At 42.0% G+C, this 17,754-nt stretch overlaps 1 protein-coding gene across 3 annotated transcripts; it reads left to right on the top strand.

Moving 5' to 3' along the window:
* Positions 1-396: 396 nt before the first annotated feature.
* Positions 397-6,477, top strand: plvapa (plasmalemma vesicle associated protein a). 3 transcript variants are annotated; one of them, XM_028592772.1, is made up of 6 exons: positions 397-1,068; positions 1,600-1,657; positions 1,823-2,544; positions 4,037-5,171; positions 5,808-5,862; positions 6,425-6,477. In XM_028592772.1, the coding sequence occupies exons 1-6, from the start codon at positions 685-687 to the stop codon at positions 6,456-6,458; spliced, it is 2,388 nt and encodes a 795-aa protein (XP_028448573.1). In that variant the 5' UTR covers positions 397-684; the 3' UTR covers positions 6,459-6,477. The 3 variants fall into 3 exon arrangements, with proteins under 3 accessions (XP_028448573.1, XP_028448576.1, XP_028448575.1); XM_028592775.1 differs by having other exon boundaries at positions 399-1,068; positions 5,811-5,862; XM_028592774.1 differs by having other exon boundaries at positions 403-1,068; positions 1,826-2,544.
* The last annotated feature ends 11,277 nt before the right edge of the window (positions 6,478-17,754 follow it).

Genomic DNA, 17,754 nt, shown 5'->3' with positions numbered 1-17,754 from the left:
TGTGTGTGTGTGTGTGTGTGTGTGTGTGTGTGTGTGTGTGTGTGTGATTACCTTTGTCTCTCTTTGTCTTTGTCTCTGTGTGCGTGTGTGTCTCTCTCTCTGTGTCTCTGTGTGTGTGTGTGTGTGTGTGTGTGTGTGTGTGTCTCTCTCTGTGTCTATGTGTGTGCGTATGTCTCTCTCTCTCTCTCTGTGTCTCTGTGTGTCTCTGTGTGCGTGTGTGTCTCTCTCTCTGTGTCTCTGTGTCTCTGTGTGCGTGTGTGTGTGTGTCTCTCTCTCTCTCTCTCTCTCTGTGTCTATGTGTGTATAACCTCTGCATAGGGAGAGGCAGATGGCCCATGGAGGGAGGGGACTGAGGCCAGGACGACCTCCCATCATGGGGAGTGTGTAGCCAGAGGAGTTTATAAATTCCTATGCATGTTTACACCTCACTCCCAATCTGATCAATTCTCATGCTACCAACACCACTGAGAGGAAACGTCTGGTCCATGTCTGTAAGTGTGTTTGGCTTTGTCAGAGGAAGGGGCGCGAGCTTTGCACGAGATGGACTGTGAAATCCACCGACTGGTCTGAAATAACTCGGCATTGTGTTATTGTTCATTTGGCTTGCAGAGTGCTGAGTAGGCACCTGAGATGAGCCTTGTTTGAACTTGGCTGTCTCTGAGCCTCCTTTAGCCATCCGCATCCATGTACAGCAGGGTGTCCAAGTCCAGACCGCATGCACAGAAGAAGATGCAGTACCGCTCAAAGGGCAAGGGCTGCGGCTACTACATGCGCATTGTCTTCTTCTTCTCTTCGCTCATTCAGTCTCTGATCATAGTTAGCCTCGTGCTCTTCCTGGTCTACGGTAAGACGCAGGACTCGGCGTCCACGACACGCATCCAGGACCTGGAGGAGAGCTTCAGCCGGCTCTCCATAGAGAATGTGGCCCTGAGGCTGCAGAGGAAGAACCTGACCAACTTACTCAACGCCACCCTGACGGAGAAGGCCCGCAACGACTGGGACCTGGTCAAACTCCGCTACTACTCAAACATCTCAGTGGTCTTTATCCAAGATATCGACAAAAAGCTGGTGAGAAACTTTTGATTATATCCTATATGCGCATTACTGTCTGGACTATTTTACCTTTTGTGATTTAACTTTGACGTCTTATTTGGAATTGAACTGGTACCCTTTCAACAACCATAGAAATAAGGTGTTTATATGTTTGAGTCAATGAAAGCTAAGTTACAGATGAAAGGAAAATAGCGATCAATATACCTGCAATGCTTTAGTCAATTTGAGCCTCAGCACCACTAATTACTGTCTAAATGTCATTTTATTTGTATTTCAATAAATAGGATTGTAAAATGTAGTTTTGAGATATTCTTTTATAGTTTTCAGAACAAGAGGCAACCCAACAGATTATTTTTTATTATAATTATTACATGTAGCACTTAAGTGTTGAACCCACATGTCAGAGTATTTGTAAGACACAATAATTTTGGTTAATAATGACTAAGGTAAACTGTACATTCTAAATAGTTTTACCTGTTTGTCTACATTTTGCAACTGGTCTAGAACAAATCCTTAAAACACCTTTTCTTTCACTGATATGAACAGCAAGAGTGCCAGAGAGAGGTGTTCTATTACAAGAGCACCGCCCGATGCCCGACCACATGTAAGTATGACATTTCTTCAGTGCAATCCCAAAAATAATCAAATACTTACATGAGACATATGAGCTATTGTCCCTATTTCTCACCTGCAGTTCAAAAACCTGCCACTTAGAGAAAGATAGATCTGTCTACTTCTGTTCTCTTCTGTTATTATTGTTTTTTTTAAGCAGTTCAAATGACGGATAACTGCAACTGTGGGCTGCTGAGTGAACGAATGAAAGCCAGGCTTGACCTTGTGGAGTCCAACTTCACACAGACAATACAGAGGATGAGGATGGAAATGGACCAGACCGCTAAAGATAGAGATACCATTAGTTTGGAGGCCATCCGTCTGCGGAGGGACAAAGCTACTCATGAAAAGGAGGTGGAGTTCTTTAGGCAAAAATGCAAAGATGACTTTGCCCAGTCCTTGAGTGGCATTTCCAATGTCTCCAAGGCTTTCCTAGAGAAGATCAGTTCCCTCTTCCCTTCGCACATCGCCTTCCAGCTCACCTGTCCCAAACAGAGGGACCACCTGGAGCAGATCCGCACCAATTGCACCAGCCTGTCCATGGAAGTGGAGGACAAGTTCCAGCGTTACCTGGATAGTGTGGGAGGACAGGTGTCAGCCATCCAGGCAGAAAGCAGCCGTCTGAAGGCAGAGAACTGGCGACTGTCTGACGACTACCGCTGGTGCACCATGAACCGCACAGGCCTGATCCAGCAGCACGGACAGAACTTGAACAAGCTTCAGCAGAAACACGACGAGGAGAAGGAAAGACTCCTGATAGACAAGATGAGGCTTAACGGAGACTTGGAAATCCTGACTCACAGTGTCAAATATAAAAATAAAGAGGTTGATCACCTTACAGAGCAAATTAAGTATCTCAACGCGTCCTGCATCCCTAAGGTAAGAAAAACCGAGCCATGACTGATTAATTGAGCATGTTATACGCTCTGCAGGGCCGTAAGCAGCAGCGTGGCCTCTAGGGGCCACACCCTGTGTTCCCTTCTGTGTTCTTCGTTCAGCGTTTAATTACCAAAGTCACATTCAAGATTTAAATATTAGATTTTTTTTTTTTTACTTAAATGAGACCTATGATACCAAGAACAATCTTGTAAAACATCCTGAACTTTTTAGTGAAGCTACTTTGCCAGTGAAGGTGGTTAAAATGAGGGAACACAATAAGAGTTTAAATAAGGAAACTATCTGCAAGCTGTAAACGGCAACAGCTAGGGCTGCTCGATTGTGGGGAAAAAATGTATTTAACACGATTACACATTGACTTTTTGTATTCCTCTTCAGAACACAAGACAAAGAGTTTACTTGCAAAACGTATTGTGCAAAATAATCGCTGTTCTCAGTTACATTGTTTTTGTGATCTTTAGGAGGCGAAATCGCGATCAAAATTCGGTTAATTGCACAGCCCTAGTAACAGCAGATGTTACATGAAAGGAATGCTGCTAGAGATTCTCTAATATAGTACAATATAATGTATACACGGTCATTTGCTATACAGGTTCTCGTCATGCATGGTATAAAACCCCCGTCATATTTAATGATCTGCATGTATTTGTGCAGCTATTAGGTCCTTTTGTGCACACATTTGAGCTTAGTTGTCAATAATACGCTCCATCTCTGCAGTATCAGAAGACATAGTTGCTTATGTGATACCTGTTGAAATACTTCAATACAAACAAAGGATTTATCGCAGTGCTTTGAGATCTTAACATATTGCATAAAATGCATGAGATTAAAGCAGCCTGACAGGTTGTTGGAAATGATCCAGCTTTGAGTGCAGAGGAGGAGGTGGGGGAGGGAAGTTGTCTGTCAGTAAAGTACAAGAGGGCAGAAGGGTGAGAACTGGGTAAATATTTCTGTCAGTTATACCTAGATATGAAGAAGCTTCATGATGCTCTTTAAGTCAGGGGTTTGCATCTTAAAACCAAAAATGTACACTTCCGTTTGGGGTCACTTAGAAATTTCCATTCCACTCCATTATAGACAGAATACCAGCTGATCTGAGTGGGTGGCTGATCTGTAATGAAATATCTACATTGCCCATTATCCGCAAACATTCATCCAATGTTCCAAAGGCACATTCTGTTTACTAATCTGATATCATTTTAAAAGGCTAACTGAGAAAACATTTGAGAACCCTTTTGGAATTATGTAAGCACATAATGTAATCTGAAAACTGCTGCCTTGGTTAAAAGAAACAATGCAACTGATCTCAGCTGGTATTCTGTCTATAATGGAGTGGAATGAAAATTTCAAAGTGACCCCAAACGTTTTGTGTCTACTCAAAGTAGACAAGTTTTAACCAAAAAAACAGATCGTTTTAACAAATGGTTTATAATCATTTTTTCCCCATATTAACATTACTCTTATTTTATTTCAGACAGGTTTTGTTGCAGGAGGCTCTCGGTCAGGCACACAGCCCCAGCCTGGGTGGGGCATCGGTGGTGGATCCAGCTCTGCCTCATCCAGCTCCTCTATTGGGGGTCAGCCTAGTAGGGCAGGGTCAGGGGGATTGAGTTCGAGCTTTGGCACATTTGGTTCAACATTCAATAAGCCAGCATCGAATGGGGCGGGCTCGTCAAGCTCGTCCGTCTTGTCATCCGGGTCAGGTAGCTCCCTTGGGTCAGCATTCAATAAGCCAGTATCGAATGGGGCGGGCTCTTCAAGTTTGTCCGTCTTGTCATCCGGGTTAGGTAGCTCCACTGGGTCAGGATTTAATAGGCTGGGACAAGGATCAATTGGGGCAGGCTCTTCAAGTTCGTCCGTCTTGTCATCCGGGTCAGGTAGCTCCACCGGGTCAGGATTTAATAGGCTGGGACAAGGATCAATTGGGGCAGGCTCTTCCAGTTCGTCCGTCTTGTCACCTGGGTCAGGTAGCTCCACTGGGTCAGGATTTAATAGGCTGGGACAAGGATCAATTGGGGCAGGCTCTTCCAGTTCGTCCGTCTTGTCACCTGGGTCAGGTAGCTCCACTGGGTCAGGATTTAATAGGCTGGGACAAGGATCAATTGGGGCAGGCTCTTCCAGTTCGTCCGTCTTGTCACCTGGGTCAGGTAGCTCCACTGGGTCAGGGTTCAATACTGGGGGAGGATACCCAACCTTTGGTTCAGCATCAAATCCAAATCTTAGCCCAAGTGGGACAGGTTCCAATAACCCAGCACAGAGTGGGAGAGGCTCTCCAACTTTTGGGTCATCCTCTGAGTCAAGCGGGAAAAGCTTAGGGTTAGGTTCAAAGCCTTTTGGGTCATCCACTGGTTCATCCTCTGGATCATCCTCTGGGTCATCGTCTGGTTCTTCCTCTGGGTTGTCCTCTGGTTCTTCCACTGGGTCGTCCTCTGGTTCTTCCTCTGGGGCAACGAGTAAAAGTGGGTCAGCCAACAACCCATTTGCTTGGTTTGGGATGGGTAACTCAGGACAAAGTAAGCCAGGAAGTGGAACAGGGAAAGCACCATCAACTGGGAATAGTTATGGTGGAACTGGGTCGTCATTTGGTGCAGGAAGAACAAGTGGCTCAGGTAAGAATATATAAAGGTATGGTTCACCCAAATTCCCCCAAAAAATATTTTCTCACATACCTCATACCCCAGGTGGTATCCAGCCATGCAGATAGATTTGGTTTTATTTGCCCAGGTTTTTAGAAATCCACCAATTCTGCTCCCACGCCAGTACAACAGAGGCAAATGGAAACATATTTGATGTTCTTAAAGCTTTGAAAGTTTTGAATAAAATATTTCTGCAGAAGCATATCTTTTCAAGCTGCTGTTGAATTCTTTTTGTTTAATGCTTCAGATAGCACAAGTGAAATATTAATATTCATTCCCATTCTCAGGGACAATGGATATCTCACAACCTGGTTTGATAAAACCCAAAACTATCTGCAAGATAGATTGATAATTTGGGTGAACTGACCCTTTAAACAAACATCAGGAGTAATCAGTTTGCAACCATTCATTAAGTTTCAAAGTATGTATTTGGGTTCAATCTCCATTATTAATAATTCCTCTTCAAGCCTTGAATGAATGGCTCTAATGTTTGTAGCCTTAGATCTCGTTAGACATGCTGTTAGCATTTATGTAGTACTGTTAAGCATAAATGCAACTTGATGGATTGCACCATGGCTAAGTAATGACAAACGTCTTGTTTTTAACCAGCAGTCACTCAGCACATTAAAGATCTGCAACGCCTGATCAACCCCCCTGGCCCAGAGTGAGTATTGAGTGTCTTGGAGCTGTTGGTTGAGAATGAATGTTAAAGTGTTGCTGGTGTTTTTGTTGCAGGCTGAACAGTGGGTGCACAGAAGAGACATTCTCTATATTTTTGATATTGTCAACAAATCCCATGTCTCTCAATGCTTTGATTTCCGTACCCTGTCCGTGGCACCCAGCCCCAAACCCACTGGTTCCCACTGAAGACATAAATGTGTAAATGACGTAACACGTCACCAATATATAGTTTTTTATATTTTTTATTTTTTCTAAAACAGCTGGGCACTGTAGTTTTTAGGACATGTTACACAAAAGGATCTAAATAGTGTATTTGTTAGGAACTATTTGGTTTGTTGGTGCGGATTAATATACATTTGGTGCTCTAATGAGTATTTACAGGACAGTGTATGCAGGAGTGACTGGAAATAAACTAGTGCCCATGTTCATTTTCTGCCAGCATCCATCAGATGCGTCACATCAAGAAATAACGTTATAACTATTCTTTCTTTCTTTCTTTCTTTCTTTCTTTCTTTCTTTCTTTCTTTCTTTCTTTCTTTTTCCAGGGAGAAACAAGATCTCTCCAGAATGTTGGGATAGTCCACCTTAATCAGAAAAGCCAAAGCTTAAAGGACAGCTCAATGCAAGCGTTACATATCGATTTCTCATATTTTATATCAATAAATGCACCATATATTATATATGTGACAGTTTATACTTTGATATGCATTTAGAAAAGTAATTTGATTAACTTTTGCACTTTTTTGAATGTTAAATGTGAAGTTTTGTGTGTTAAGGATTTGTGTCTACACATTATGAATAAGCACATATTGTATTTTTAGACTACATAAAAATAAAAGCTTTGATTAAACATAAGCACATCAACTGTGGCTGTCTCTTTTCTATAAACAAAGCTATTTAAGATATTATCTAACGCAGAGCCGGAAACAACTGTTTGTCCCCGTGTGCGTCACCTATTGTGTGGCTAATTATCTAAAAATGAGTGCCCCGCCTCTCCTGTAATGTTTCAGGCGAGAGTTGCTGGCAACGCAGTTTAAACCCTCCAGCTTGTTTATGTTTACCTGCCAACCTGTCAGCAGGCCTGAGGCAAATGGCAGGAACTTTTGGAAACGCTCTTGTATACATGCTGTTAGTAGAAAACAATGTGAATCTATTCACTGCAGAGAACCCGGATATCCATAGCCTGAATAAAATCCCAACATATCTCTTCTAAAGAAAGCATGACAGGAGGGAGGGGGGGGCTGGTCTGGTCTTGGTATCTTATGTGTTCTGTGACCTTTCCCAAAACACGCCTTGAAACAGCGAAAACCGACGGATTGAATCTTTTATTCTTTGTTTGGTTTAAAAAACAGAGATGGAAATGAATATAGAAAAAATACAAACAGGGTTGTTTGTGTGTAGAAAGACAAATACCCCGTGTCTGAAATTTTTTTAGATATATGAATAGCACTTTCCTTACATGCCTTTTACGGAGTTTTAAATTGTGTTATTGACATGGATCATAGAATTAGCTCAGTGCGCATATGCTTTTAATTTGGACCAGTACAACGTTAGCACGGAGCAGGAAAACATCCTGTTTGTTGCACTGTGAAAGGATGGGAGCGCACTTTCAATTCACGAACCGAGAGCGTATTGTGTGTTGGCGCCAATTAATAAATACAGCACTTAGACTTGGGCAACGGGAGAGAGAGCTCTTTCCTGTCTAAAGGATATCCTCTGTTTAACATCGAGTGTTTTTCCACATTTGGGATGTGCAGCTCACTGCAGGGGTAGCTGTGAGGATTAAAGGTCAGCTGTTTTGGATGCTTCTGGGAGTCTCTTTATTAGACTCGCAGAGACACAGGACGCGTTGAAACTACTTCACTGGAAAATGATTGTCATGCTGTTTGTTCTGTGCAAACATGTTATATGTTTCCTGTCCACTCATGTCATTTCTTTATTCCCTGTACACACATAACCCAATTGACCATTGTTTTTAACTGACGCAGTGGACAGTGATTACTAGTACATAATTATTGAATTTGTCGATATAGAGTCGACCAAACTACTAATCTACAGGTAGACCACATACAGGTAGGTGATATGACTTCAACAGGGTTTGAACAGCGACAATTAATGTTGCACAAAGGGGGAGATGAACTTGTGCACTTTCCCACCTTACATTTTACCAGCCGGTTGGAGGAAATCATCAACCCCCTGGAGTTTATTTTATTTCTTTAACGGAAAAAAGAACCGAAAACAATAGTTTTCTAATTATGTCAAATGACACGTAACCGTAACTTTTTACTGCAGGTCCCTGTAGTACAAGACAAAACAAATCACAGATTAGATCCAGTAAAACAATACAAAATTAACAACAATGACACCAACCTAAAAATAAGGGGAAAATAAGATTCAGATTCAACTTTAGTGTCATTGTGCAGAGTACAAGTACAAAGACAACGAAATGCAGTTTGCGTCTAACCAGAAGTGCAAAAAAAAGCGGAAAAGTGCAATGTGATATACATAGTATAGACAGGTGGAGCATAGGCAGGACAAGAAATATATTGCAGTGTTAAAGAGCAGAATAAATAGGGCTATGTAATATAAACAACATCTACAGATATGTGCAATGTAGTAGCAGTGACATTATACTAGAAGTAAGAATAATATAGATGTATGCAATGTATTAGCAGAATATATAATAAGAAAAACAGAATAAATATGGATATTCTGTATGAACCATATAGACAGATATGTGCAGTATGTACAGCTATGTGCAGTGTGGTAACATTATAAGAGTAATAAGAAAAAGTGTATGTGCAGGATGAATAGTATGAAGAGCAGTAGAATATGGCTATGTATCTGTGTAATTACAGTATGTACATTTGTAAATAAATAAATAGAACAGTATGGGTGGGGTAGGGTAGTTCAAATTGTCCGGGGGGCTTAGTAGGTTAAATAAGCATCCAGTGGTGTTTTTTAAAGCATGTTAAAAATTGTATGGCTATATCCCAAATTAAAATGTGAAGGTTATGACCCTTATAATTATGTTAAATCCATACTTGGTTAAGTACTGTATGAGATGACTGCTGTGAAACGTTACACAGTCTACACAATATAGATCAAACAGTGTTGACAGTTGAACCCCACAGTCAAATTATTTGTGTGATTTTAAAAAAAGAAAGAAAAAGAACCAGGTGACCACAGATCGTGCAACACAAACAGCTTTTAGGATGGTTTACGAGGCATTTAGTACAGCTTTGCACTGCCAAAAATGTTAGGGTGTGATTTTTGTCATTCAATTAACTCAACCAAAACTGGACACTATGTAATCAATGCCTGTTCTTATTTTCCTTATTGCCAAGTAGTAGGTCATAATTTAGGCCACATGTACCACTGGGATCAGGATCGTCCAGTACAGTACAGGATCAGTTTGAGGCTAAATGACAGATTATTAAACTCACTGCTGGCTGCTCTTTAGGGATCGTGACCCTCAGCATCGTGGACAGCACTGAGAGGCACTGATGAAGACCTGGGGCCATTTTGTCGCAGCCTTCCCAGCCACCTCCCTCCCTCTGCTGATGCAGGAAAGGGAACGGGTGCTCATGATTACGACCTCCTTCCTTACCTGGGGTTGCAGGACTGTGAGCTCTTTGTCTGTTGCTGCTAATGTTCCTTCTTTACTGTGACTTCTAATTGCATTTCCTATCTGCTTGGCCTCCCTCAGTTCCATGGCTGCCCAGGCAAAAACCCTTTCTCTTGTGCAGATACTATAGTGTTGACGGGGAGGGTGGTAAACACTGGAAGCAGCTGGGAGGGAGAATGTTCTCCAGCACTGACGTCCTTTTGTGTTGAAGTCCTTCGGCGCAACCCTGAATTTCACCTTGGCCTCTTTCTGCAGAGGAGTTATATGGGAAGGAAAACATGGGGCTGTTTAATTGCTTAAGGAGGATGTATTTGAGGATGTAACCTGTGTTTGAGCAACTAGACCTAATGTAGCCTCAGTTTTATGGGCAAATCCTGCAGTCCCAAACATGCAAACGGGATGTCAACATAACATACAGCAGATACAACTTTTGTTAAGGCTGTTTCATGCTTCTGCGTCAACTCCACGCCGTCGCTCCTACGGCTTCGTGACCCTTTTGGAGTTCTGCGTCGGGGTTGCTTTGCATCGCGGTGCATTTCACCGCCATAACGCTAGGAGGCGTCGCTTGTGTCTGTGTCGCTCACCACCGAAACGGTACTCAGAATGGCAAACCCCATAGACTGTCGTGCTAAAATATTAATCTTATTTGTTTGGCCTTTTCTTGCTTAGATTTTGTAAAAAGTATTTCGAGAAATAGACACAGTAAAATCCACTGACCAGCCAGTCAGCCCGGTCTCATGGCAGGTCGTGATATGGTTACGTTATTGAATCTATTAAGTCGTGGACAGGACACGTAAATGTCGTTTTTTTCGTGTGGCGATTACGAATTTTAAAGCAATGTATTTCAATGGGACGCATATTTCGTGATCACAGAACGATGACGGTAGCGAGTAGTACCGATAAGGCGAAAGTCCGCGCAGGGAAGTCGGTCGGGGTGGTGGATGGGTCAAAAAACACAGGACTTTCAACCCGGGGACCAGGGATCGCGTCCCGCGTGTTGCAGTACCTTTCCTCGTTATTGTCTTCCTAACCACAACCGTCCCGTTATTGTGGCGCCTCATTTCCCTGTTGTTGCGTCCCCCAGAGCAGGTTCAAAAATCATGACCTGTACATGTTCAAAATTCGTGGCGTGTACACGAAATAAACGTCAAAATCGTGACCTGTACACAAATTAGTAAATCAAAATCAAAATAACGTGACTATTTCACGACCTGGCGTGAGACCGGGATGAGCCAGTTCATGTTATGTTAGCAAGCAAACTTTAGCACAACTGCCCACAAAGTACTGCTTGCTGGCAAAGTGCTAATTTCCAAACGTTACTGACATATAGACACTTTACAGACAGATAACTGTAATGGGAAAAATTACATTTAAGCATAATTCCTTGTATTTTTATGTTTTATTTGTACTTTAATTCTCTCACAAATGCTGAAAGAGTTTATCTCATTTCTACATGTAGAAATCAGATTCACAAAGTCTGGAACATAATGTGAGCACTGTCTGTCTGAACAGATAGGGGCTACAAAGTCACCCTAAAACTATTTCTAGTTTTCCCATGCCTGTTTGAGATGTAACTGGGGAGGGGGGGGCACATGCATAAAAGCCTGGTGTTCTGTTCACTCATTTGAGGAACTGACTCCACACTGGGCTGCGGCCTTTTGTGAAATCATGTTGCTCCTATATTTGCATATATATAGGGAAGTGTTCCAGGCACGTCCAGCTGGGGGGAGGCCTCGGGGAAGACCCAGGACTAGGTGGAGGGATTATATCTCCAACCTGGCCTGGGAACGCCTCGGGATCCCCCAGTCGGAGCTGGTTAATGTTGCTCGGGAAAGGGAAGTTTGGGGTCCCCTGCTGGAGCTGCTCCCCCCGCGACCCGACACCAGATAAGCGGACGAAGATGGATGTATATACATATATATATATATATATATATATATATATATATATATATATTTTTACTAAACTTTGAAAACTCTTCCCCTGCTGCAAAGGAAACTTCCACTACATAACCCCGTCACTGTAACCACAATATGTCTGAATTTATTTGCAAAGCTGATGTAAGTGCACTAGCATGTTGCTACTCCCCACAGTAGGCTGCTTGAAACACCGACTATCATCACACAGGACGAGTTGACAGTTGACCAGTAACTTTGCGTCGCCTCGAGGTGCACGTCGTTCCATACGAGGAACCAACAACAACCTTTGAGCTAGCAAGTATTGAATGAAAAATGGCAAGTTTTGAAGAAAATTTGGATCGTGCAACAAGACAGACCTGCTTAGTTCTTTTCTGGAATGATTGTAAAGATTTACTAAGAATATGTTTACAGCATTTACTCTCTAATTGGGACGTTTTGGGATCGATTGGTGGTAAGAGTAAATGAGGTTTAACCAGGTATTCAGTTAATTTAAATAGCTCACCTTACTGTATGGTGTGAACAGTTAACATAATTTAATACTGTATGTGGCGTTTTCTTTAGCGGGGTGCAAATGTTCCACCAAAACAAGTTCCTTCCAGAGACTATTTTGCAGAGCCACCTTCTCTGCATCCAGAGTTTAGCGCCGCCCAAGACGATTGTGATTGGTTTAAAGAAATGCAAACAACCCAGAGCATTTTTTTTGTTGCCCCAGAATGTGTGTGGTGTAGCCAGACCTTACACCACAGCGCTGCAGAGATCTGTTTGAGGTCTGGCAATGCGAGACTATTTAAATTTAGCATTCTGACTTTTATTCTCAGAAAATCAATTTGAATTGTGTTGTGGTCCTAATCCTCTTCAATAATGTTTAACCTGCAGTACCAAAGTAAAAACTGTCTTGAGTTGAGCTGTTGTAAGCCCAGACCAGCTTCCACAGTGTCCTATTTATCTATGTCATTGAATATCCATCACATACTGAGAGCCTTACTGGTGCTACACCGCAGGCAGGGATATAGAGACGATTATGGATCATCTAGTCCGCTAAGAAAGGGCAACAGAGCTAAAGCAACTGCATTATTATTTGGTTTCAATCCCTCACACCCGCTGAGGTACATCAGTCATTCCACTAAGATTATGTGTTGACAACCGAAAGGTGATGGGAGTAACCCGGCTCAGCAGGAGGATGACCCTCTTTTCATAAATAATTTCCCATAATGGATAAATAACGCAACAGTGCGCGAGACCAAAAGGTCTTCTGTTTCCTTGCAGTTTCCGGAGGTTTGGAGGTTATCAGTCCTCTTTTTATTCAGAGTAACAAAAAGTGAAACCAAGAGAAGTTGGAACATCCCAAGCTCTTTTAAAATGGCAGGGATGATTTCTTTTTTTTTAATTCCTAAAAGTCCATTTAGAAAGTCTACTGACTCCAGCATTTTCAGGTATAATCTATAAAACCAGTTTAAACAGAGGCAGAGTGCTGCCCAAAGGCCTACAGTGTCCTCAGAGAGGTCCAATGATTTATCAAACCTTCTACACTATTAGACATTTATATAGAGCTAGTTTTTGCTCTCTGCAACCCGGTGAGCTCTGATCATATTTTTCTGTGTTATTTTACGGAAACGATAAAAATGATTTGTTTCTGTTATCTGTCCTTAACCTCAAAACTGGATGATGGGAAACTCCCATTGTTTTTTTTTTCCCTTTTTCATTTGTTTGTCTCAATAATTTACGAGAAGCCAGAACGTTGACCTTTAATCTTAAATCTCTGTGTGCTTTACCGCTTCCTGATAACTCCCTTTTCTCCCTGTTAACACATTGTTTTGGGGGAGTTTAAGTATTGCTTGTCTAAATATTGCGAAGCCATAGGAGACTATGATTTATGATATAAATATATATAAAAAAAAAAAAAGCCTGTCTTGAAACCGGGTATCTTGGACAAGAGGGGAGGCCATTTTTTTTTTACCCTAAATTCCACGTCCCATTTCATAACAGATGTAATAGTGTTTAAATGTCAGTGTTGTTATATTAAAGTAGTTTAACATTTGAATAACTGACTTTAGCCCTGGTGGCTTTAAGAGATAAACTGTCTACTGCCTCCATCTAGTGTCCATAGCAGTGTGTTGTCATACTGGAATGGGAGGGAAATGAATGTGTAATGAATGGGTCATTTTTCAGGTTCTACTTCTTTCTAAAGGTCTAAAGGGTTCAGTAGTTTACAAAGCAGGAAGTTACTAATCACACAATCACACATGAATAGTATACAGACCATAGGCTGTATATTAATATTAACAGTCTATGATACAGACAAGGTGAATTTATTGGATAATCATATGATCTGTTGCTGCAAAAAAAATGGAAAGTGGAAGCTTTGGAATGTGGAGTGATATTGCGTTTCCATTTTTGACTAAATAGTATACGTACTTGCAAAATGTCCTGTAATGGAAGTTTATCAGCAGTCATTATTTTAAAGAATGTGATTTACTGTATTCTTCTCTCAGACCTTAGCTTCGTTTGAATCCGGTCCACAGACACATTGGTCTGTCTATCCTGTCCATCTTCACTGCTCGCTGGGCCTGAAGTGGCAAAACTCCTTCTCCCAGCAGGCAGAGCTGAGGGAGAGCTTGTCCGTGTCCTGCCATGACAGTGAGAAACTGTGACAGACAGACAGGCAGGCAGGCAAGCAGGCAGACAGGCGGACGTGCCTTTGGGTGATGGCCCCAGCAGAAGGTGTGGATGAATAATTGAATTAGCGTTAGGCAAAACATTTCCACAGAAGACTTTTTATTCATATTGTTGATGGAAAATTAGACATGCGCATTTAAATACAGCACCATATGGTATTACAATTGTGCTCTCATTGAACTCTCCAAGCTGTTTACCTTTCAAAGTGACTTTTCAAATCATCTGACATGGCATTTTACAGTATGGGGCTTGTTGACAGGGTCATTCAGAATATTTATATACATTTTTGTCTTGTGTTCTGATTAAAACAGAAGGTGAACAGTTCATGGAAGCAATGGCTCTATCTCACAGGGTTTATGAGAAATTACAAATTTGGGTAACTAAAGTATTATTCTGGAAATTCTGTGTGTTGGAGTTACAAGGCTGGATTACCAACCAGACAAAGCAGGCAACTGCCCTGGGGCCCCAAGAAGCCCATGTTCACTGCATGTCGGTTGGTTGGTTGTTGGAGAATTTGCCCCACTGAGGTATAATATTAACTGTTTATACTTAAATTAATAGTTAGACATTTTGGGAAATATGCTTATGCGCTTTCTTGCCAAGAGTTAGCGAGGAGATTGTTGATACCACTCTCACGTCTGTATGTTAAATATTACCGTCACATTACAACCAGGAGCCGGTTAGCTTAGCTTAGCCCAAAGGCTGGGAACGGAGGGAAACCGCTAGCCTCGCCAAAAAAAATACCTGCTGCCACGCAATGTCTTTGTAAAGCTGCTCAGCTAGCCGAAGTGCGGCCAAAATGTCGGCAATGGTTTAAACTTTCAGCAGTGAAGTGCGGCCAGAGAATACCCGCAGCCAATCAGTGACCTAGTCCTGAGACTTGTTGACATAAGAATTTCTTCTAGCTTGGAACACATGAACACACCTCCGTGCCGTATACAAATGTAATTATCGCGGCTAGCCGCACTTTGCCACTGCCTAGAGTGTTTGTGGCCAAAAGCTTTAAATATGATAGACTATTGTCTATTGTTTGCAAATATGCAAAAGGTTTTAATGTACAAGAGCATGTACTGTACAGTGTATTGGAGATTGGACTCCATCGTTATATTAATACATTTAATATATTAATACATTTAATATAGGGGTAGGGAACCAAGATGTAACCCCCCGATGGAATCCAGACACCGGTGCTATCCTAGACACCTAGGACGGGAGGTGGAAGGGGAGGAGTAGGAGGGACGACATCTTCCTGAAATGACAGCTGATAGCACTGGGAGAGAAGCAGCTTTTTAAAACAGTGTTGTGACGCTGTGATTGGCCTATGGAATCCTTGGCCGTTCCTGATTGGTTTATCAGAAGGTGATGCCTCCAGCGCTGATTCGCTTTAGGAAGGACTGATTATTTGTTAGGTCTTCCTGAAAGAATTTGCGCTGAGCTACATTAGGCTATTTCCACAGCGCTGTGAAAAAAAAACTTCTTTGAACCAATCACAATCGTCTTGGGCGACGCTAAGCTCCGGACGCAGCGACGGTGCCTCTGCAAAATAGTCTCGGGAAGGAACTTGTTTTGGTGGAACATTTGCACCCCGCAAAAGAAAACGCCACAGTATTAAATTAAGTTAACTGTTCACATAGTACAGTAAGGTGAGCTATTTAAATTAACTGGAAACATGGTTACACCTAATTTGCTTTTACCAGTGTATCTCCGTGTGTACTTTGCCCACAGCAATCCCACCAATCGGTCCCAAAACGTCACAGTTAAAGAGTATCACACTTAAAAACTCATTTTCAAGTCATTTTCTGTTGTTATACGTGTTTTCTTTGTTTTCCTACTTGGAAGTTTATGTCATTTGTGGTAATGTTTCATATATATCTGTTGGTGTTATTAATCTCATGTATGTGTATGTATGTGTATGTCCTCTTTTTTTATACGAGCTACCCAGGGACGCACAAAGAATTTCAGCCTGGTTGTAAAAAGTTAAACCATTGGTGGTGTCTGATTAGAAAATATACTTTTAGTTAAATGAACACTGTAGCTAGAAAAAACACTGAATCAACCAATTGCGTCACACCACACTAATTAGCATTGGTCTGGCTCACACCTACTCAAGCTTCTAAAGAATCATCAGGCTCATATCTTTCATTTAGCATACTAGGAGACTCATTGTCTCCACAGGAAAGGTTGGCCAGACTTGATTAGAACAAAGAATGTGTATTCCTGTAGTTTGGAAACAACTGACATTGCCTCGGTAGGATCCTGTGACCGGGTGTGGCCTCAAGACACATTGATTGGGAACGTACACCTTTTCTTTTGAGATACATCTGACCAATAGGGAAAGATTTCATTTGAGGAACCACCCAGGTATAGGGAATAAATGTGGAATCCAAAGAAGGATTCGGGGCTGCAACTGTGACCCCGCAAGGGGAAGCATGTCTGCAGTCCGCTGGTTACAGTGTATTGTTTTGTCATGTCGCATGGTTGCAACTGTGACCCCGCAAGGGGAAGCATGTTCGCAGACCGCTGTTTTACAGTGTAATTGTTTGTCATGTCACATGGGTGTTTTTATGTGACTCCACAAGGAGAAGCATGAATTCAGTCTGCTGTCAGCTGCAGGGTAACATTTGTTTTTGTCGTGTCGTTTTCATTGTGTTATTCATTAAACCTTTTGCTTAATCTTTCAATTCGACCCAGGGCTCTCCTTCCTCCTCAGAAATCAAACGAACACGTCTTTTCGAATTTCTTAACAGCTGACAATAAAGTTGTATATTATCGTATCGTAAATGTTGTAAACATATTCTTAAATCTTTAGAATCATTCCTTCACTCCCTTTCTATTACTATTACTATTACTATTTGTGTGTATCCCATCCCAGAAATGCTTGTTACTAATCCTAGCTTCTGGGGAGTTTACTCCCCGGAGTCCTTATGTTTTTTCCCCCAGCGTATTTCCTTGGAGAACGTTGGCACCAAGATCCTGGTTCCAGCTGTCGCCGTGGGCCTGCTGCACTTCCTGCTGAGCTCAGCGGTGCCCTGCAATGTCATGCTGCTTCCTGCTGAACCCTGCAGCTTCCCGCTACATCCAGTCACTGTTCCATTATTAATTTGACTATTATCGTCCACTGTTCATCACACCCCCAACCGGCCCGTCAGACACCGCCTACCAAGAGCCTGGGTCTGTCCGAGGTTTCTTCCCAAGAGGGAGTTTTTCCTCGCCACTGTCGCACTGCTTGCTCCTGAGGGAATTACTGGAATTGTTGGAATTGTTGGGGCTTTGTAAATTATAGAGTGTGGTCTAGACCTACTCTATCTGTAAAGTGTCTCGAGATAACCTATGTTATGATTTGATACTATAAATAAAATTGAATTGAATTGAAATTCCCCAAAAGAACCAAGCAGGCCTGCCTTGTTGCACAATCCAAGTTTTCTTCAAAGGCACAGAGGGAAGGTGAGGGACATCCGGCAGAACACCTGGCGGCGCCGGATGGGAGGCAATTATCCACAAAATGTACTTCCGTTAATCCAAACTGCCTTTGGACAGAGTACAGACCACCTACGCTAGTTATTTCCTCCTTTTTTTTATCAAGTTTTTTTATTTACTTTTTTTTATGCTATGCTAAGCTAATAGCTGTAACTTCATAATTACCATCTCTCAG

The sequence above is a fragment of the Perca flavescens genome, chromosome 12 (assembly GCF_004354835.1).
Source record: "Perca flavescens isolate YP-PL-M2 chromosome 12, PFLA_1.0, whole genome shotgun sequence".
Classification (NCBI taxonomy): Eukaryota; Metazoa; Chordata; class Actinopteri; order Perciformes; family Percidae; genus Perca; species Perca flavescens.
The sequence above is the reverse complement of the archived record's forward strand: the minus strand, read 5'-3'. Positions and strand labels throughout refer to the sequence as shown.